The sequence below is a fragment of the Amblyomma mixtum genome, chromosome 5 (genome assembly GCF_055824585.1).
Source record: "Amblyomma mixtum isolate Tamu chromosome 5, ASM5582458v1, whole genome shotgun sequence".
Classification (NCBI taxonomy): Eukaryota; Metazoa; Arthropoda; class Arachnida; order Ixodida; family Ixodidae; genus Amblyomma; species Amblyomma mixtum.
In genome coordinates, this window is record NC_143016.1 from 69,866,659 (window position 1) to 69,887,644 (window position 20,986).

Consider the following 20,986-nt stretch of genomic DNA (forward strand, 5'->3'; position numbering starts at 1 on the left):
AGAAAGAGAATGAGAAGAATAAAAATCGCAACACTCTCACACCATGCCAATAATATGAATAGCAGCAAAACTCAACGCCATGCACTTTCGCTGGGCAGAAAACAATTTTAAACACTGCAGCAGTTAGCAACACAGCATGCTGTATTTTGATTAATCGAGATAACGCCTTCAGGACAAGCGTGAATAACTCTGCAGTAATTAACTGCGCGTCTGCAGAATCGCGGGGGCTCGGTGGTTATGGTGCTCAGCTGCTGAACCGAAAGATGCGGCTTGGATCCCGGCCGCAACGTTCGCATTTCGATGGAGGCGAAATTCTAGAGGCCCGTGCGCTGCACGATGTCCATGCACATTAAATAACCCCAGATGGTCTCAATTATCCGGAGTCGTCAACTATGCCATCTATCATAGTCTGAGTCGCTTTGGGACGTTAAACCCTATAAAACCAAACCAAACCAAACCAAACGCGCCCCGGCGAACGTTAATAAAATTTTGCGCCCGCCACTCTAATGACACGCACACTGCATACTACACATGGATTGTTCGTTCTAGTTGCTCGCTGCTACTCACCAAAGGCTAGTAAGCAAGTTTATTAGTCGTTGAACTAAGCGTGTGCGTCGTGCGTAGTTTAACGTCAAGCAAACACCTTTATTTTGGAAAGGGGGGGGGGGGGGGGCATAAAATGTCGCAACCGCCAGTGAGAAAGAGGATTTTGTTCTGGCGTGTGCGGCAGCCAAGCATCAACCCTTGCACACGTTTCAGTTTCTTTTCGATACTCATATTCCGTGTGCTGCATTCTTTTATAGCCCTTACAGCATCGGCCAGCCAGATGGACATGTCAGAATGGCGACAAGGTCATGCCAGTCGACATATGTCGTTTAGATTTTAAGATGGCAGCACTCTCCACAAGTATATACCCGCCACGTGTACCTCAGTTCACCCCCAGGTGTCTTTTTCAGGGGATATTATACTCCCTGCCAAAGATTACAGGTGCAAAATAACTTTCGGGCTTATCGAGAAGAGCCGCTCACAGGGAAGGTGGGAGTCGCGGAAACGAATGACATTGGATCACATGTGTATAGGCCACAAGTAGGAATCATGATTTGGCCTGTCGAGCTGAAGCCCACGTGGCTGCCCTGTTCTGGCTTATGCGATGCTTCAAAGGAACACCGACGCGCACTGCTTTTCTTCCCCGGCGGAAAACAAGCGTGGCGCTGCGATCGCTTACGTTGTCCGGCCCGTCCAGCGTCTCGGGGAAGCGCTCGACGATGTAGTTGAGCACGTCCGTGTGTCCGTGCAGCACGGCCAGGTGAAGCGGGCTGGCGCCGAACCGGTCGCGGCTGAGGGCGAATCGCTTGCGCGTCAGCACCTGACGCACCTGAGCCAGGTTGCCGCTCACCACCGCCTCGTGCACAGTGCGGATGCGCTCCTGCGACCAGAAAAGGCAGTAAGTGCTGTAAGGCCAAAGCTTAGATGATATTGTGTTGGTGTCATTGACACGTACGTGCTTTTCTTGAACAGTCTCCGCAAATATCCTTAATGTTCTATTCATCTGAAGGTTTCGCACGATGGCTCATTGTCATGATAATCAGCCTGACTACACCCGCTGCAGGGCAAAGGCCTCTGCCATGTCTCTCCAATTAACCCTGTCCTTTGCCAGCTGCAGCCACCATATCCCAGCCAAACTTCTTAATCTCATCCGCCCACCTAATTTTCGGCCGTCCCCTGCTACGTTTCATGATCGGATCATGATCAGATCTGTACGGATCATGAGAGGGAAATAACTAGAATAATAAGAATGGGGTGGAGCGCATATGGCAGGTTCTCTCAGATCATGAATGGCAGTTTGCGAGTACCCCTCAAGAGAAAAATATACAACAGCTGTATCTTACCGGTGCTCACCTATGGGACAGAAACGTGGAGGCTAACAAAGAGATTTCAGCTTAAGTTAAGGACAACGCAGCGAGCTATGGAAAGAAAAGTGATAGGTGTAACATTAAGAGATCGGAAGAGGGCGGAGTGGGTGAGGGAACAAACGCGGGTTAATGATATCCTAGTTGAAATCAAGGTGAAAAAATGGGCTTGGGCAGGGCATGTAATGCGAAGGCAAGATAACCGCTGGTCCTTAAGGGTAACGGAGTGGATTCCAAGAGAAGGCAAACGTAGCAGGGGCTCATTGTAAACTAGGCGAATGGCAGTTTTTTTTTAGGTAAGCAGACTGTCGAGGCTCGTAGCAGCCGCATCCTGACCACTTTAAAAAGCAGTTTGTCCTTTAGGCTATTGTTATTGTTTGATTTACCGGCCTAAAAGAAATGTGTAGAAAAAGAGCAGCAACGTCTCAGTAGAAGGAGCCCAACGCATTTGTGCTCCAGAAATGTGATCGGATAAACAGGACGGAAGAAAGAGAACCAAGGAAGGAAGCAAGAAGGGGAAAGGAGATCAATATGTGCGATTGTTCTCATCAACAGGCTGGGTGCTGTGCGGAGACATATTGACGTACTCGATAAAAAATTACGAATTTATCTTGATGAGCGACACAAATTTCTCTGTAAGTGCATGTGAAATGAGTATGGCGCTCTAACAATATTACAAACGCAGTTCACACTGATATTCGCTTAGCATCCGTTTGATATGTATAGCGGCAAAATATGTAATGGACGGCTGTGTTTGCGTGCGTGGAAAACACTTTGCATTGGCGCCATACCCTCGCGCTCACCATGTAAGCGGGGACAAGTCCAAGGAACTCCTGGACTTGCTTGTCGTCGGAGGTCTTGTTGAGGAGTCGCTCTCCCTGGCCTGCGATGACCACGTGCTCAAGGCGCAGCAAATCTCCTTCCTTGATCCAAACATCGATCAACTCGTTCAAGCGGTCTGAAACAGATTGAGATGAACTGGACATCTGGAATAGATTCGAAGACATGTGTTTGGCAAACACCGCATAACGACGGCAAACCAGTAAAATAGAATGATCTGCAAAGAAATATAGGAGGGCAAGGTACAAAAATTTAGGGAAAAGAAGGGTAGACATAGACATTTTTTCACCGCCTGTGTTGTGTCCTGTTTCACTGGTCTGCTGCGGTCCTGCGCTGTTTGTCAAACACGTCTGAAACGGCATGGCTTCTGAAGGCTGGCATTCTAAACAGAAGGATGATCATTGTCATTTTAATCAGTTTTCTTGCCGTAGTATATCGAAACCTTCGCATTAAGCATTGTGCTGGGCAAGAAACCTTTGTCTGCATACAGACGTAGATAAACACCTTACCAAACTTGTAGTTTAAATTGTCATGTTAAAAGCGGAAAGCGGGCATGCGCAATCTGCCCTTTATTCTTAGATATACCAACGCTTGACCACTCTTCATGATCAACAAAAACCACAGTAATTCACCCTGGAAGTGCATACTGCAACCTTCGAATTGACGATGAGGGCGTGATGGCAGTGGTTGTAAAATTCTCTTCTCTTTAAGCAGCATTGTCTTTAGGCTGCGACAAATAGGAAACGAAGAATCACAGATCTAAAGAGCTTTAAAGATTTAAAAGATTTCAAGCATTTAAAGAGCTTTGTTAGAGAAAATTAAGAATGCAGGTTCCCGTTTCACCAATGGAGTCCCCGCTCTAAACTAATAAAAGAATGCTTTGTCTTGTCACGTTTATCGAACGTAGTAATAGCAGGTACGTGCTGTTCTTAAAAGCACACATTGCGGTTTTATTTGCACCTGCACAATAATATCCCTGTTGGTTTCCTTGTTCGGTGCATTTCGAGCTTGTACTAATATATATCACGATTGCGTTAGCACATTACATTAGAACAGTTCGTCTCTTTAGTCAAGTCCTTGTCTGGTTCCGTTGAAAGAAGGTATCACACATAAAGAACTGCTTGTGTGAAAGTGCAAAAGACAGCGGAGTCATCCTTATGCTTCGCACAGAAACGAAGTCACAAACGACTAGACTGCGGTGATAACGCAAAGCAAACAAAGAGGAAGAATTAAAACGAGTTACTAAGCGAACTTACACCAGCCTGGTACACGCATATGAATGGGCACAAAGTGTCACAGCAGGCTGATGTGCTTTGTGGGATTAATTGTGGGTGATGAAGCGCGCATGCTGATATCGGCCGAGAGCGCGGTTGTGTAGGGCATCTCGGTTGTACGCACGGGTGATGTGCAACAGGCTCCGTTAACGCAAATTCAGCTTTCGCGGCACCGACCGAAGAACAAAAACACCGCGTTTATGAAGTAATCAACGGGACATGCAGAGTTTTCGCATGGAAGCGCTGGCGTGCTGCAAGTAGGTAGGGTCGCATGCTGCAAATGCTCCCTGTTGAGGAATATTCAGGACTAAAACAAGTCATTGCTTGAGGATTTAGCGTACCTCAGAAGCATTTCTTGTTAAACGCTGCTACTTGAGAATTGTCGCGGTCGTGATTCGTAGCCACTTAATTACTCTTCTTAAGTTTTTTTCTCGATTAGTGATTATGGTGATGGGAAACTGATCAGAGAGATAGAAATGCTTCATGTCAGAAAGGGCACAGAAGTCAGCCGAGGGAGCGATGTGGCATGGTGCTTCACACCAAACTTGAGTAGTCAATTATGTGACATTTAAAACACTCAGTTTGCATTAAAACTTTCGGCTAGGAAGTTAAAGAGCGTCAAACAAACCGAAAAGAATGCCATTCGTGCAAAATAGCTCTAATTTTGAACGTCTGCAGGCAGCGAGAGAAATGCCGGGGGAGGCGAAGATTACGGTCAGTTAGTGCTCATAGCGACTCTGGCTGCGCGAAAATTACCGTGCCATGCCTATAATTCTTCAGTACTTTCAGTGCTATTCACATCACTCGCTCCGAAACAGAGCACCCTTCGACACTGATCGTGCGCCCGCCGCAACATTTATGAAGAGAAGTGTCTATGTCAGCGTAAGGTGATGGAATTGCCTGGCGAACGCTCCTCCGTAAAGGCTAGTAGTAGTAATATGTGCCACTATCTCAGCGTGAGTTTGAACGGCTGTTGGGTTTGGGTATGTATTAGAAGCGCCTCCCTATGGCAGTAGCGGACGGCAACACGAACGACCAGAGCAAGCTGCACGTAACGATCGCGAAACTGCAATTTAAGCGGGCTTAACTCATGATGAGCTTTTGAAGGTCAACTGAAGGAGGCTTTGCCAATGGAATCTGTCACCACCTGTCTCTGGTGCTGTGCAACTCATCTTCATGCATGATAAGATCAAGCACAAGCAGTTGATTTCACTACAGTAGGTGAAGCGACACTCCGCTGACTTAAATTCCGAAGCAGTCGCTTCTTGGGTATTGAACTACGAGGCCTAAAAGCGAGGTTCGCCACAACTATGGTTAAAGAGCAGAGATCTTGTTTGCATATCTTGTTTGCATGTTGAGACCTTGTATCTACTCCAAATAATGTTGCTGTGCTGACTATACTACAGCTGGAATGTAAACGTTAGCCACTTTTTGTCGAAAATGGTGGAAAGACACCAATGATACGTACACCTGTTACCTTTGTTCAGCCTCGAGGTGTTGTCCCAACAGAGTCCTGCTTTTAATGTGCCCTACAGGCTACGAACTGTGAAAGTGAGCCCAATGTGAGCGACTCACGCGCACAGGGGTTGCTCACATGTCTCGGGCCAGAACAAGAAACGTTCAAAGCATTCTTCGCCGCTGGGGTTGCAGAAATGATGGTGTTCACCGAAAGTGAACGACAAGCGTCGATCCATAGTGCAATGTGCTTAGCGTTTGTAAAAAAAAAAAAAAACATTGCAAAACTTCAAGCTAGCCTCGTTGGTTAATATTCTTAGACTGGTCTTTCAAAGCGCAAACAGGACGACACACAGCAGTCCTCTGATAGTTCTCTCTCACACCTGTTCTCTGCTCTGTGTCACCCTGTTTGCTCGATGAAAGACCCTTCTAAGAAGTAACCTTCTTCACGATGTGAACGCATAGCAGAGGATCAGTGAACTATAGAGAGTAAAAGATGTGACACATTTCAAGTGACAGCTGCGGTAACCAGAGCAAAGCGACGCGAGTGAGTGGTGGGTGATGATGGCATTGCGAAAAGCACGGCAGGACGAGGTGAGGTACAAAGAACTGCCGTAATGGGTGTATGGCGGCGCATGAGTGAGTGTTGCAATCCGGACTTGCAGGGACTCTCCATTTCAGTGGGCCAGTGTTGGTGGTAGATGAGGTGAGATGTTTATGGTATCTGAACCGGAAGTGAGATCGATGTAGAGCTCCCCGGTGTTGTCTGCGCATGCGCATGGTGTGTCTGCCAAGAAGCTGGGTGCGCACGTGTCAGCTCGAACGGGGCAGTGTATGCATATACTTACCCAGTTGCGCCGACGTGCTACTTGACAGCTTACTCCCCTTATTGTTTGGACGCTTCTCCGCGCTCCTTTGGCGTGGCTTTGTCGGCTCCAGGTTCTCGAGCGAGTCGGCCGTCACCCCTGCCTCGGACTTTGCCGTGTCGTTGACTGCGCCCAGGCTGCTGTCAGCACTGATCTCAGGTTCTTCCTTCGGAGCCGCGTTACCTGTAGGATTGGCTGCGTCTGCCGAAGTTGAACTAACGACAACGGTTGCTTTTTCTCCGGGAGGCCCTTTTACATCTTGGTGCTCTTCTGTTCGGCCAGATTGTGATGGTTGTCCACTAGGTCTTTCTTTGTCCTGCTCAGAGATACTTGATTTCTGGTCCAAGCCTTGAATCCCATCTTCAAGCCGCGTCATTGCTTCGTTTGACGGAGTGATGTACGACTCCTGCGCTGTACCGTGTGAAGCATGACTGTCCTCAGCATCGTTATTAGACCTTTGATCCTCTCCAATGCCTTGAGCTCGCATCACTTGCTCCTTGGTTTCATTGAAAGCAGCTACGGTCGGGCTTCGCAGTGAATCTGAGTTGATGCACTCAAAGTCTGGTTTTACGAACGCCGCCAGTTTGGTCCCTTGTTTCTTGGTTTCGTCATTTTCGCATTTTATTTCTTCGGCTTGTTGTGGCTGGTGTGGGACATTGGCAACACCTTTTTTGGTGCCGTCGCTGACATCCTCATTTGCTGCACTTATGTCACAGCTTTTAGCTTCTTCATCGGCTTCTGTTTTAGCGTCTTTAGTGCCCGGCTTATCAGTGTCATTTGTCGCTGCATAATCAGATTTTGCTTTTTTATCTGATATTGAGACCAGATTACTCTTCGGTTTCTTGAGGCTGTGCCTCGCACTACCATTCACTTTACTTTTTTGTGTCTCCAAAACGTTCTCTTGAGTGTCTTTTAGCATTGTCTTTTCATCAATATTCAAGGAATTTCTTGAAAATGTCTTGGTCAGTTTGCCTTTAAGTGATAGCGTACTGCTACTCCTTCGAGTGTGTTGCATGCCAGTCTTGATTGCTTTTACTGTTCCTGACCTCACACTTGGTTTAGAGTCCGACGCCGGCTGTGTTTTCTTGAGGGTAGGTCTTGATGAGGCATTATTGCTTCCATCTTGAGCTATCTTATCTGCGGCCTTCACAGCCTGTTGATATTTCTTGTCTTGACCCTCGGTATTTTCGTCAGAGTCCTTACCATCAGTGTCATCAGCTTTATGAGCACTGTCCACAATGACATTTCCTGTCTTGGCTTTGTCAGTCATGCGTGGATTTGTCCTGTTTTTCTCGGTTATGTCCTGAACGTTCAAGTCGTCAGCTTTTTTGTTAATTTTGGGTACTTTATCTGACGTAGACACAGCTTCAGAGTCAACTTTTTGATCGTCATGCTGTTCTGTCTTTGTATCAGGCAGTGCGTCGGCATTATATCCGGTTAGTCCAGCAACGTCATCTTGCTGAACAGAGTTTACTTGCCGGGAGTTGCAGTTTTCGTCTGCTTCCAGGCCAGGAGCCAACGACTGGCCTTTCGGTTGCAAGGTGTTGTCGCTTTTGAGCTCCTCAAAAGAAGGCTGACCGTCTTCGATGCTTTGGTTGCCGACATCTTCATTGTGTGTGGCTTTCTTATCCTGACCATTGTCGCTACTGGATTGCTCAGAAACAGGGTCGGACTGCTCTTGAAAGTTCCCGTGCGACTTATCGGTTTCACCATGGCTTGAATTCTTTTCCCCTGCGTCGCTCGGCTTCGTTTCAGACCTTACAGTTACGTTTGTTCCATTAATGTCCCCGCCAAGTCTTGCTGCGTCTAGGAACGATCCTGCTTCGTCACCTTCGTTCGCGGAACTCTTCGAGTCATTGTTTGCCCCCTTCCGGACATTTTCATTGGCTTTTGATGGCGATGTAATGCCCTGGCTCCGTGAATTCTCACCAGGTCCTTCAGGTGCGTTCGCGATACGTGTCTCGGCTTCTGGCTTTGCTTGAATCTTGGTTTTCTCGTCAAGTGGCTTTAAACCTTCACTGTTTCCTTTTCGTCCAGATTTATTGTCAGCACCCGCGGATTGAGAAGAGCCTTCATCAAACTTTTTCTTTCCCTCTTCCAGCGGTGAGTTATTTACGTTTTCTCCGCCCTTATCATCCACGTTTGTTTTTATCTGCTGAAGAAGTCCGCTTCCGGGTACCATACGTTCCCCTTTCCTCAGGTGTGCTTGCGTGATACCAGCAGTCTTCCCCTGAGAGTCGTTAACGCAATTGCTTGAGTTTGGCCCACTGTCAGGTTTCTGCGGAGAGGCGGTGTCACCTTGATCAACGGTGTTAGCACTACGCTCCTCACTGGGCCCACGACTCTCAGCAGCATCCGCAGTTCTTTCGTCATCTTTCTTTTCATCCCTTGGGCCAACGTCCAGAACCTCAATTATTCCTTCTCGAACAGCATCAGAAGCAAGCGGCTTCTCTTCCTTCTTTCCGTTACCGTTAATCGCTTTAAGATCACCGCCATCACTAGACTCAGTGGCAGTAGGCTTCGAACTGGAGGAAGCGTTGGCGACGCCCTCCCCCGGCAAGTCTTGTTCATCACCGCCACTGCTAGCTTTATTCTCGTGGGCACCGGCAGCCTCGAGGGGCATCGGCTCTTTGCCATCGGCCGCGGCTTCGACTGCTCCTACGCCCACGTCTTTGACCGCGGTAACATCGTTCTCCGAAGCCGACGCTGACGCATCGGAGTCCTTACCTCCGCCGTCGCTTGAGCCGCTCTGGCCAGTTTCGCTACCTCCGGCTTCAGTCGCTTCCTCCTCGCCCTGGCCTTCCGCTCCCTTCACGACGCCGGAACTTTGGTCTTTCCTCGTGCCGTCAACAGAGTCGCCGGCTGCGCCGCCCAGTGCGCCTTTGTCAGCGGGAACCGTAATCGTTTCGAGCTCGGTTGTGCGCGCGGCTGCTTCGACGCTGGCAGCAGGCACTGTGTCCCGTACCGAGGACGATCGCTCACGCGACGTGTCGTCGTGCGTCGATGCCGTCGATCTTGATCGCCGTTTCCTGCTGCTCTTCAGGTAGTACTCCGCCGTCTTGCCTTTCTGCAAAATGGCGGGAAAAGTGACAGGTTAGCGTGTGGCAACCACGGACAGAAAACGCTGGAGGCGTCCAGAGGTCAACGCTTCAACTCTGCAAGATTTCAATGGCATCATTTTCACGTTGCTCTGATTCTACGTCTGCTTCTATAAACGAGCTATTGATTTTAAACACTTGTACGGAGAAGAGAAGTATTCAGTTGCTTGTTTTTACTTGTTTTGTTTGCAAACTCGAACCATTCTGCCAGTAGAAAGCAGTAGGCGCAACGTAGTTATTACCTATGAAAAATTTAACTATACGATTTAACTACACGATCAGAGAGAAATATGCTAGCACTAATACATATACTTTTCGTGCAAACAGTTTGCATGCATCATGAAGAAATCTGTGACGTTGCATAAACGAATTATTTTCTCCTCTATTAACCTGTTAATGATTTATGCGTTGGTTTTGCCAGTTTAGACGATCAGATTTTAACTTTACATAGAATGACACGAAAGCTTGAGAAGAACACATGCCGTGAATGTGCTGTTTAGCTGTCACTTCCTGGCTAATGAGGGGGCTAGTGTAAGAGCCGCTCATACAAATATTTGCTTTTCAATCCCGCCAGTACTAAAAGGCGGTTTCATGACCGCAGTTTCTCACCTGGTCCAGAGCCTTTGGGTCTGCTCCGCTCTCCACAAGGAACTTGTACATTTCGGGATCCCTTCGAAGTGCTGCTAAATGCAATGGGTTTCGGCCGTGCTGGAAAAATTAAACAAAACAGTTAATCTAAGGAAAGTTGTAGGTGAGAAGCCTAACAGAACCTCAAGAAAAAGTTGGCCTTGGAACAGCTTGACTATGGGGTCGCTCACTCTACAAGCGGTTACAACTTGAGAAGTGTGTTTGAAGATAACAGAAAGAGCAAATTAGGATTGTGTGGAGAACAAACAGCGAACGAAGAACCTTTCAGCTACAGTGTCTCGGATTCCGGATTTCGAACTCTAACACATCCCACGGAAAAGACTGTACATCGGAGGACACAAAATATAGCGAACAACACATGCAGTGAATGTGCTGCATAGATGTCACGTCATCTCTCACCGGTGCCTTTAGGTTTATTGCAGCTGGGAAGGCATCCAGTATGAGCTTCGCGGCCTCAAGGTTCCTCGCTTCGATAGCCGCGTGGATAGGGTGAGTGCCGAGGTCGTTGCGAGCCCGTAGCAGTTGAGCATCCGTGGCTGCCAGCTCCTTGAGCCGTGCCAGGTCTCCCCTTGCAACGGCGTCGTGAGTCGCATTGACATGGTGCTGCATAAAGGAACGTACCTTTAAGCACACTCTACTCTTGCATATAGAGACCACCGAACCATGTTTCACGCGAAGAGTCATCAGCAAAAACAGTATCAAAACAGAAGATGGTTGTAGTAAACTGAAATGGCTTATATTCAGACAATGACAGCTGGTTTAAAGCGCGAAAACCTGTTTTCTCTGAGGGGTATCTGGACAGGTCGTATTCTATAGGGATCCATTTTCCATTTCTCATTTCGGATGCATTTGGTCCTCCGGCAATGGTCACTATTTTTCACTAACAGAGTGACGGCTTTCAAGCGTCCGTGTAAAGGATTGACAACCAGAGGTAACTCCCGCCCACGAGAAGCCAACGTTAATTGCATACTTAAGACACGCCCTACACTCAGTTATGGCAGCCAAAGGAAAGTGAGCGGATGCGCCCATCCTTCTAATGGGCCCTCAGATTAGCACCGCCATGGTATACTCACCAGGAACTGCGGCAAGCCCTTTAGTAGGTGTCGCACCTCTTCATTCCAGCTGGTGCGGCCGAGCAGATGTCTGCCGTGCCCTTCGAGGATAAGCTCGCGAATTTCGGCGGGGTCGCCCTTTTGCAACGCCGCCGTCAGCTTCTCGTTCACTGCCGTGGACGCGTAAGCTGCGGTGCGTGCGATGAAGAGAGCGTGAGGGACACCGCGGAAGGGGTTAATCGAATGAAGAGTAATGAACGCTACCTATTTGATGCCAGTGACTGACTGCAAAAGACGACACTTCTCGCGAAAGAATTAGAAAATACCGGCCTTCCTTTCTTAGCTAGACTGAGTGAATCATAGAGTCGCCTCGTGGTTGAAAGCTATATGCACTGTTTTCCTAAAACCACGCACCGCTGAGGAAGTACGCAATGCGTCTATCGTGACGCGGCCGTTCACACCAAATCACGGTTCGTGACCAGCCAGCTTTTGGCTGTTGTTTTGTTGGCCAGTGCAAACGGGTTTGCGCGCAATAAATGGCTTGTCCTAGACTGCTCCTGAGAGCGTCTTCGTGCAATGGAATCAGCAAAATTTCGTTAACACAGAATAAGAGGTAACTGACCTCCTGCCTCAGGATTTTAAAATTGTGCTATCGCTGAAGAGCATATAAACGAGAATGCTTCTGCATCACGGCTTGGGCACAGAACTCTCCCATTTTACAACGTTCAGCATAAACGTAATTTAGCGTACCAATTTTTCGGTATAGCAAGTTCCTTGAACGATGAAAGCTAACAATACCAAGATATTTGTGACTACGCACTCGTTTCGAGTGTAGGAGGCGGCACGGCTTTGCTGTAACTACTAGCGAGCAAACAACTCGGAGGCATCTGGGCGCCGGAGGAGTGGCGCATGTGCGGTGCTGTGTCCCTGGATTCTAGCCTGTTGTATTTTCTCAAGCAGGCATATTTTATTTACGTTTCAGAATACCACGCTTCAGCCAAAACGCTGTCAGACTTTTATCTTTGGCAACTGCATTGCTGAGACTTCAACGATCACTGACTTTTTAGAGTGACTTCAATTTTCCGCTACTCTCCTTTCTCTTTCTTTTTTTTTATCCCCTCAGTCCTTTCCCGCCGTGTAGGGTAGCAAACCGATTATTCTTCCGGTTAACCTTCCTGCCTTTCCTCTTCTACCTCCTCCTCCTATTTATGCCGGAATGCCCGAGCCCTGACGATAGGAAACGCGTTGTTTTCTCTCTCAGAAAAGCAGTACCTAATGCCACGAAAAAAACCAATGCACAGCTCGTTGCATTTCCCGGACCACAACGTCCGGTGCCCACTCAAGAACTTTGCAAACATGCTGAGCCTAAGGGCGCTGCGTTCAGTGCTCAGGATCTGTGCAGCGTCATCATATACTAACAGAGGGTGAACCTAGAACTACGCTATAATTGCGTTTACCTTGAGGTGAGAGATACTAACAGTTTTTCCGCGGCCTCGAGCCCGGTGGTTCCGAGCGGCTCCTGGCCTTCGTACTGGCGCTGCTGCTCATCTGAGCCACTTCGGGAGCCATCGGCAGGTGGTGCGTCTTGTAGAACTCGGACGACTTGCCCCGCTGTGCACATTCCACACAGAGCAACAGTATGCTAAGTGTGTACGCGGCTGATTTAACCACAGTATGAGATTATAGAAAATCAGCCGAAATAAAGGAAACAGCCACCGCCATTTTGCCTCTAGAACAAGTTTGCAGCTAGCCACAGACCTGGAATGGCATTTTATAAACATAAACGACTTTTAAAATATATATATTATGCGCAGTGCATCCACACCTCGCCACTTGTAGCACGCAAGTTTTGTATCTGGAATTCGATCGCATACGTTATATGCTTTGGAAGCAGTGTACAGGGGTATACCGGAGATTTTTCAAATAGTTTAACTGCCGCTTTACTTCATACGTTAGCTTCCGTCCTATGAAGTAGAGTTACAGGTTTTTTTTCCCTTGTGCCGGAGAAAGTTGTGGCTCTTAAGCTATTTAGATTATTATTACGCGTTTGACATCATTTACTAACGTACCGTGTAAGCTGCAATTTTCGTTCGGCACTTTCACTTGTTTACGTATAAGAAAGACGTGCGTAAAGGAAGGAATTTAATCGCACTCTGGCCTAAATAGCTGAGCTGCATGTATTGAGGCCATAAGTTTACAGTTCGTTACAAACATCGCAATTTCCTTTCGGAAGCCGGGCCTTTCAAGAATTAAGCTATTTCGCTGGTTCAGGGCTCGGGATACTCACGTTGTCCCTGATCCTCGGGTCCGAGCCGTTCTGCAGCAGCAATCTGTACATGTCAGCTCGACCACTCCTCCGTGAAGCGGCCGCAGCGTAGTGAAGCGCAGTGCGTCCTTCCTGTGGTGATGCAAGGCCATGGCAAACCATCAGAAAGCTACGTTTCCTCTCTAATAACTAATTAGTCGACTTGTTTGAAGCTGGACCTAACTGTAGCAACTTACTGTGCCACCTAATTATGCCTATGTTCGAAAGGCATCTTTTACGGCTCTATAGGTCACAAAACTTGTGCGATGTGTTTTCTGGCCATTTCGTCAGAAGTGTTTAGATTTAGTTTCAAAACGAATGTCCCGATTTATGGTATATTTGCTCAACGAGAAAGTCGCGACACAACATGTTCTTGTCATTAAAGACCTCTAGCAGGCTGTGTCGAATTTCGATGCTTGTGGACTATAGAAATTACGGTTGGCTCTATTACCGTACAGCCTTCTCCTACGCATATTCGTTTAAATGATGCACCTTTAGGATTGATGTCTTTCTCAACCTACAGTGAGTGCATCTTTTATTCTTCAATGCACTGCGTTGCATCCTCAGCTCCCGTATGTTATACCAGGACAGCGGACTCGCGTTTCCGCTCGTTCTCTTGCTCACCCTGTCTCTGGCATTGATGGTCTCGGGGAAGCGGTCGACAAGTAGCCGCACCGCATCGTGCCGCCCCAAAACGATAGCGCGGTGCAGCGGCGTCATTCCGAGGTGGTCACGGGCCAAGGCGTAGTCGGAGCTCTGTAGCTGGCTCTCGAGCATCCGTACGTCGTCTTCGGACACTGCCCGATGGATGGCCTGGATGCGCTCCAGCAGGCGCGGAACATCCCGCCTCAGGTACTGCTCGACCTTGTCGTCAGAAAGAGAACGGGTTCAGCTCAAGAAAACTTACGTCCTTTGTAAGCACGGTCGAGAGGAAACCTGTAGCTCTCGAAGACCGTATTTCCTGCTATCTTGCGGTGTAACTTTCGGCGCGTGAGCATTCTCTGTGGCCCTGACTGCGAAAGCTGGAGCCTGACAGTGACAATATGTGCCCGGTAGTCTAAGGATGAATTCAACGAAACTGGCGTTATTCTAGCGTCGATTGATGTCACATGTTCGCCTTCAATCTTCACTGTCTACCTTGTTTTGTTTTTTCTCATTTCATATCCGCAGTGTGGTGTACCAGGCTACAGACACGTGTTATTTCGGCCGACTGCTCCACGTTTCTTAAATTGAAAACTTCTCGTATCCGGTCGCGCTATGCGCACGAACAACTAGATGACCCGCACGTCTCAATGTCAAAATAGTCGCAACAGGCCTTGCAGAGTGCGATGAGGAAAGTAAAAAAAGAAGCAAAATGACACTCGCTTGAGCGACACGACAGAAATGCATGAGCGGTCGTCGTTACGAACTGCACTCATTGACCATACACCGATTTCTTTTTAATTTATTTTTTTTTCGTTCCTGGCCTCTTCGTTATGGTCATCTTCTTTTAACACCGCCGCGACATCGGTCATTCTCTACCTTACATTCATATACCCCTGGGAGCCCTGATAGCACTCCTGCCACAGTGGTGCAGCGGTTAAGCAATGCGTCACTGCCCTGTGATGAGAGGTGCTGTCATCGGTCATGCTTGTGCGACCCACGTTGCTTTTCCAGGGTAACCTCTCGAGACCGATCATTAATTTAACTGCCAGTTTCCACGGTTCCACGGTGGGCAGTTTGCTCACAATCCGATGGTCAGGGCTTCATTTTCTGGGCTACATTTTCTCGCTACATGTCCCGTCTAATGCTAACGCATTAAAAGTAATAAAGTAAATACAGTCCTAGCTGAAACTCCTAACGTGCCTCCATTAGAAAGCTGTTCTGCGCAGCCTATAAGCAGCAGCCACAATCCTTGTCAGCATTTGCAAGCAGCTAAAGACACGTGACTCGCACGAGAACGTGCCAGACGAGGAGGGTTATCGACGGGATTCGCAATCGGTGTCACTAAAATAACTGAATTCTCTTTCCCTTACCTGCTCGTGCCTAACGGAGGGCTCTTGGGCGAGCCGCTCGCCGTAGCCTTCGAAGACGGCACCTTCGAGTTTCTGCAGGTCTTGCTCGTCGATCCACTTGCGGATGTTGGCAGAATTCACCTCCAGCCCTGCGCGGTCGAGAGCGGGGCTTATGGCGTTTGAAACAAGGTTTAAAGAAAACAAGACCCACGGACAAAGAAGCACATAAAACTGCACTGATATACGGCTATAGTGTACTAGAATATGGGGTAGTGTGTTCAGGCACCGCCGCTCACCATGCATTGGCGTGTCGCAGCGCGCGTCGAAAGTGCGGCGGCGCTGCTGTAGCATGGGCTGTCGGGAAAAGGCGAGCTTTTCGTTGTCGTCTGCTAGTCAGTGACGCGTACGCGTGCATTGACGCAGTTGCGTGGTACGCGGCTCACAGAAAGTTTTTCATGTGATCCCTTTCTCGTGCTATAATTGCCGCTGGCCGTCCGACAGTGAAGAAATGCCGAATCGTCGGCGGCAACGGCACTGCTTTACACCTGTGTGCACAACAGGCTACCATTGGACTAAGGGTGAGCAGCCGTTGCTTTTCGCTGTTCCAAAAGATGAAGCGCTCAGGAAGATATGGGAGCGGAATTTGCACCGGAAAGACAAGACCCTGGATGAAACGTACTCGGTATGGAAACTGCACTTCGAGCCATCGTGCATTCTCAGAGATTACGTCCACGTTATAAACGGAGGAGTCCACATACCACGCGGGAAACCAGAGTTGACGCCGGACGCCGTGCCGACGTTGCTTCCCAATAACCCGAGCTACTTGTCATTTTTTTGTCAAGGGCACCAAACAGTCGCGAGAGGCAGGGCGAAAAGGAAAAACTGCATGCGAAAATCAGACGATGTTCATAAGTATGCCACCGCGGCCGTCTGATCATGAATTGGTCACGATTTCGAGGTCGTGTTTCCTGCTCGCTGCAGTATGCACAATAGTTTGTTCATTACGCTTGTGTTCAAACTTTCCTCGGCAGCAGTACCCGCTGTAAGTTCTCTGCGCCTGTACACAATGCAGCTATTGGAAAAGAATTTGGAGCTGCTTTTCCGCAATTTTGGCTGTTTTGCGGCCGTCTGCTAGTCACTGCTCTTTTTTTTTCTTCCGTGCGCGACTTGTCCTATCGCATTTAATTTTATTTGTCGTGCATGTAAAATGACAAACATTTACAGGACACGTTATTGAAGTGTTGGCTTTTGAAAGGACCAAAAATACTCTTTGCGATGTACAGAACGCACCGCCGCGTATCGGGAGGAGTGCATGCAGTGACAGCCCATGCTCTGGTGGCGCCATCTCGTGGCTTTCGACATCAACAGCGACAGCCGCGAGTCCTCCCTGAACACACTACCCCATATTCTAGTACACTATAATACGGCGCACAACAGTCTTCTTTACTGGCTATCAACGCAGTGTGAGTGACGTGGGTGACAATGCTATCCTCTAAAGGACAATGGTACATACGCCCATTGTGGGCCATTGACCGAGATTCGGGCAGCGACGTCCTTGTGCAAGAAAAAGGTTTGAGGTAAATTATTGGACAACAGAATACTCGACTTACAGCCGACATATCATTCGATTCTTTGAATAATCTTCGGCTATTCCAGTGACTCCTGTATGCTTTAGTATACGAGATAATCGTCGTTGTTGTTGTGCCCTTGGAGAATGGCACATACTCATGGGGGGAATAGACCACACGTGTAAGCTTCAAAAATAGAAACCGGGTATGAAAACTTAGTTGTCTTTCGAGAAAGTGATGTTGGCTCATAGTCGGTTTCGTAGACGCCCCCATTGCACACACAACATCTTTTCCTTCGCGTTTAAAGACGAGTAAGGATTGGCGAGTAAGGATTGATTCAGGAAAGACACAAAGTGCAATAAATGTGAACACGGACGCAGTGAGGGAACAGAACATCCGTGTTCGTATTTTTCGCGTTCCTGTGCTTTTCCTGAATATGCACCAACACGCCCAGCTAGAAGTACTTCTTAAGAATAGAATCCCATTTCATTTGTTTGAGAGTAACAGTGGGAAATGACACAGTGCATAGTAGCTGCGCATTTTCGACATGCTTGGAGTAGTCTCTGGGAGCGAATTGCCTGCATTGATACCGATGAGCCCCTGCGTAGTGCACTTGAACGTGATGGCTGGATATATTTGAACACGTCTCACTGGCTCGGTAGGCAGAATGTTCTTAAGCTTTGCTTTTCGGTTCCTTGGGTGGCATACCGAACTGCAAGGAATGTAACGGATGCTTTCTTTTATGCCCCTGGTTTGAAGCTCCGAAGACAAGAACTGCAGGTATCTGGTTCATGCTCTCACACTTTTCCATTCTGATACTTTGCTACGCCAGCTCCAATATGAGCTAGCATGCAGTTTGTGTAGAGACAAGAAAAGGAAATTTTTACTGTAGATTCTAAAGTGCTCAATAAATTCATACAGGAAACGACCTAAAATACAAAAGACAATAAAATAAACAAGTTTTACCCGTTATTACACGAAACACTTGATGAAAAAAGCAAATATCATAAAACATATCGACAAAAATATTACCAGTGCACAATAAAGAAAAAAGGTGAACCGGAACAGTGCGGCGCGAGCTTGAACGGCAAGCTATGGTGGACGCCTATAGTACAGAAGTGCCTGCTGCAAACATCGTCCACCGTGGGTGCTCTGGCTGCAGTTCAGACGAGCTCTTGTCAACGTTTATAGATGCTGCAAACACTTCGCCCTCCTTTATTTATTGCCTGTAAATTTCTCTTTTGAGGAAAAGTCCGCTGTAATGCGACGAGCCAAGCCACGCCGTGGTGGCTCTCATCACCAGAAGGAGCACGATCTTGCGGGGTTCATCCGGGCACCCGACGGGCACCCAAAGGCCTCGGCGAATGGCAAGAACCTCGACAGTGCCACGTTGACGCGCAGCCTCGCCGGCACGCTGATCTTATGGCGAAGCCTCTTACGCGACACGTCGGCCGCCTGCGGAGGCTCGCACATCGTGGTGGCCCAGTTGACGAAGAAGAGACGCCGAAGCGTCAGCGAGCGCGGCTGGCCCGCGATGGCCGCGCTCTCTTCGCCTTTCTTGACGAGGCGCGAGTATATGTTGTAGAGGGGCCGCAAAAGCGCCCCGTCCATCACGTTCTCCTCGAGGAACGCGGACGTGGCCAGACCGTCCTTGATAAAGCGACGGGCCGCTGTTCCGAAGCTGCCCTGCAGTTGAAGGAGCGTACCTTAAATGCTCAGCATCTAGAAGACCAAACCCTAGTACATTCGAGATAGATGCCTGGCATATCACAGATTTGGCCGCTGTATTCACAGGGCGGTCACAGCTTTCTTGTGTGCTCTTCGGATCATAAGCTCGATTTCTCTTGCGCAGAGCACAGCGACTGCGTGTTCTGATGTCTACATTAAAAGGAGCTGCTTTTGCATCTGCAGTACGTGTAACAACTACTGCGTTGTTATACGCCGCAAGATCGACTCAAGAAATTGCATTTAGTTGCACGGCGCCACCGTAGAAACTTGTGGCACCATGCACAGCCGACGATCTAGATTATGCGGCGGTAGTTTGTCATGTTCGCCTAACCTTAAAAAAAAAATTTAAAAAACGCGAAGACAGAGATAGGCGATAACCCGCGGTGCGGGCTCCGAGTTTGGAAATGCAGTATAGGTGTAAATTACTGCTCCTGTTTTCCAGAACACCCATCCTTCAGGTTTCGTTAAATGTGCTGCTTACTTGTGTTCTCTAAAAGCGAAGCGTTTAGCATGACTACAGATCGCCAACGAGACAGCCAGCTTTAACGCTATGAGCTATCACTAAAGGCACAGCACTTGTTCCTGTAGTGGTTAATCATCTACGTCTGGAATTTCGTCATGAGGGTAAAGATAGCTTGTCTTGTAACTGGCAGCGGTGGTACACGAACGAAAATTGCTCTTCGTACAGCGGATCACACGGTGCAACTGACTGTAATTTCGGTAAAGATAGAAAGTTTTCGTTTTGTTTCTTTCGGCGAGCTTTTGTGAGCGGCATGTAAAGCGTTTCGTAAAACTGAATTATTTTGAAGAGTATAGCTACTACAGTTTCAGCGAAGCCGGGGGTGCTGATACCCTGTGTAGATATCGTTACAAAGTTAAAGTGTTAGGAGTTAGAGTTGACCTAGCTATACATTTAAATGACTTGTAGCTCATCGAAACAGCAGCAGCATCGCTTAGCTGCAGGTAGCGTTTCAGAATGCGCGGCCTTGCCTGCAAACATTTGGCTCTGCCCAGGAAGCGATCTTCAGACGTCGAGGACCACCAGGTGCGGAACTCTTTGTCCGCGTCCACGGTACTGCCTCGTACGTCCATGACCGAGAACATGCCTCGGAGTAGCTGGCCCAGGAAGAAAGGGACCGCGGTGTGGTCGAGATGTCGCGAGATGCCAACCACGAAGGCGACAGTGGCGGGCGACACGGACAACAGGTTGAGGGACGGGTCGTAAGAAAAGCCAACCTGGAAAGCGCTTTCCGATGGCAGGAGTGGCTGTCGGAACCAGGTCAGGTTCGTTGTCGACCAGTATTGGGCTCGCAGCGTACGCATAAGGTTGTAAAATGTTTCGAGTGTCGCCGTCTTTTCGGTTGATGATAGTATAGTGAACGGCTGATCAATGAGCGGATAGTGAAGCTCCAAGTCACGGTGCCCTGGCACCAGGACAGCACGCAAGCGTTCCATCTTCAGCACGGCCACGTCTGCTTCGTCCTGCGACAGCCAGGGGGCAGTGGCGGCGCTTTGCCTCATTTCAAAGCGCGCGAGCTCTTCCAGGTGGCTTAGGTCCTGAATGACATTTCCAGAACGCAAGCCAGGGAGCTTGTGGAAGACTGTGGACCAGACTAGCACCCTCGTTCCATATGGGTACAGCCGTTCTAAAAGATGCATGCATGCTTCTATGCGCGGAGGAACACCGCCTGCCGAGTGGTACTGATGGCTCAAAGGGATCATGAATTCGGCAGCCTTCGAAGGTAACAGCGGTGACAGATGGACGAGAAGCTTGTACCCGATGTAGTTGGCTAGAATTCTAGAGCTTGCTTGTGACATAATGGTCGGAAGCCGGTCGAAATAAACCGCGTCTAGCAAGACAAGCTTGGAGTTGGAGTGACGACCCTCGTTGTCTCGTAGGAAGTACTCAAAGTATAGATTCCAATTCCAGTGAGGGTACGACTTGACCTGCATCAGCGGACGCACAACATGAAGCACAGGCACGCTGCGCATCGAGTGGGAAGCCGCGTCGCTCAGCCTCTGCTCCAGGCGCACGATTTCGAGGACCAGGTTTCGCGTAGACGAGCCTGCTGATTTAAACAGCGACAGAACTCTGGCGACAAAGGCCTCGTACGCCTTGAGGTCTACGCTTGGGAAAATGTCTTCGTGCCGCCGGAGCAGTATGGGTGGCGAGTCGAGGTGTAACACGATTTCGCGGTCCACTGGTCGCTCCCTCACGGACATGGTGACGAAGGTCGACAAGCCAAGC

General features: G+C 48.7%; 1 protein-coding gene across 1 annotated transcript in view; it reads right to left on the reverse strand.

The window, feature by feature from the left end:
* Positions 1-20,986, reverse strand: part of LOC149342572 (uncharacterized) — a 111,823-nt gene that overhangs the window by 22,607 nt on the left and 68,230 nt on the right. Inside the window, exons 12-21 of the mRNA XM_089544928.1 lie at positions 15,464-15,591; positions 14,073-14,312; positions 13,431-13,541; positions 12,622-12,754; positions 11,165-11,331; positions 10,491-10,694; positions 10,053-10,151; positions 6,328-9,412; positions 2,714-2,868; positions 1,226-1,426 (exon numbers count right to left, since the gene is read on the reverse strand). Coding sequence (XP_089401054.1) covers positions 1,226-1,426; positions 2,714-2,868; positions 6,328-9,412; positions 10,053-10,151; positions 10,491-10,694; positions 11,165-11,331; positions 12,622-12,754; positions 13,431-13,541; positions 14,073-14,312; positions 15,464-15,591 — 4,523 coding nt within the window. The remainder of the gene's footprint in view (positions 1-1,225; positions 1,427-2,713; positions 2,869-6,327; positions 9,413-10,052; positions 10,152-10,490; positions 10,695-11,164; positions 11,332-12,621; positions 12,755-13,430; positions 13,542-14,072; positions 14,313-15,463; positions 15,592-20,986) is intronic.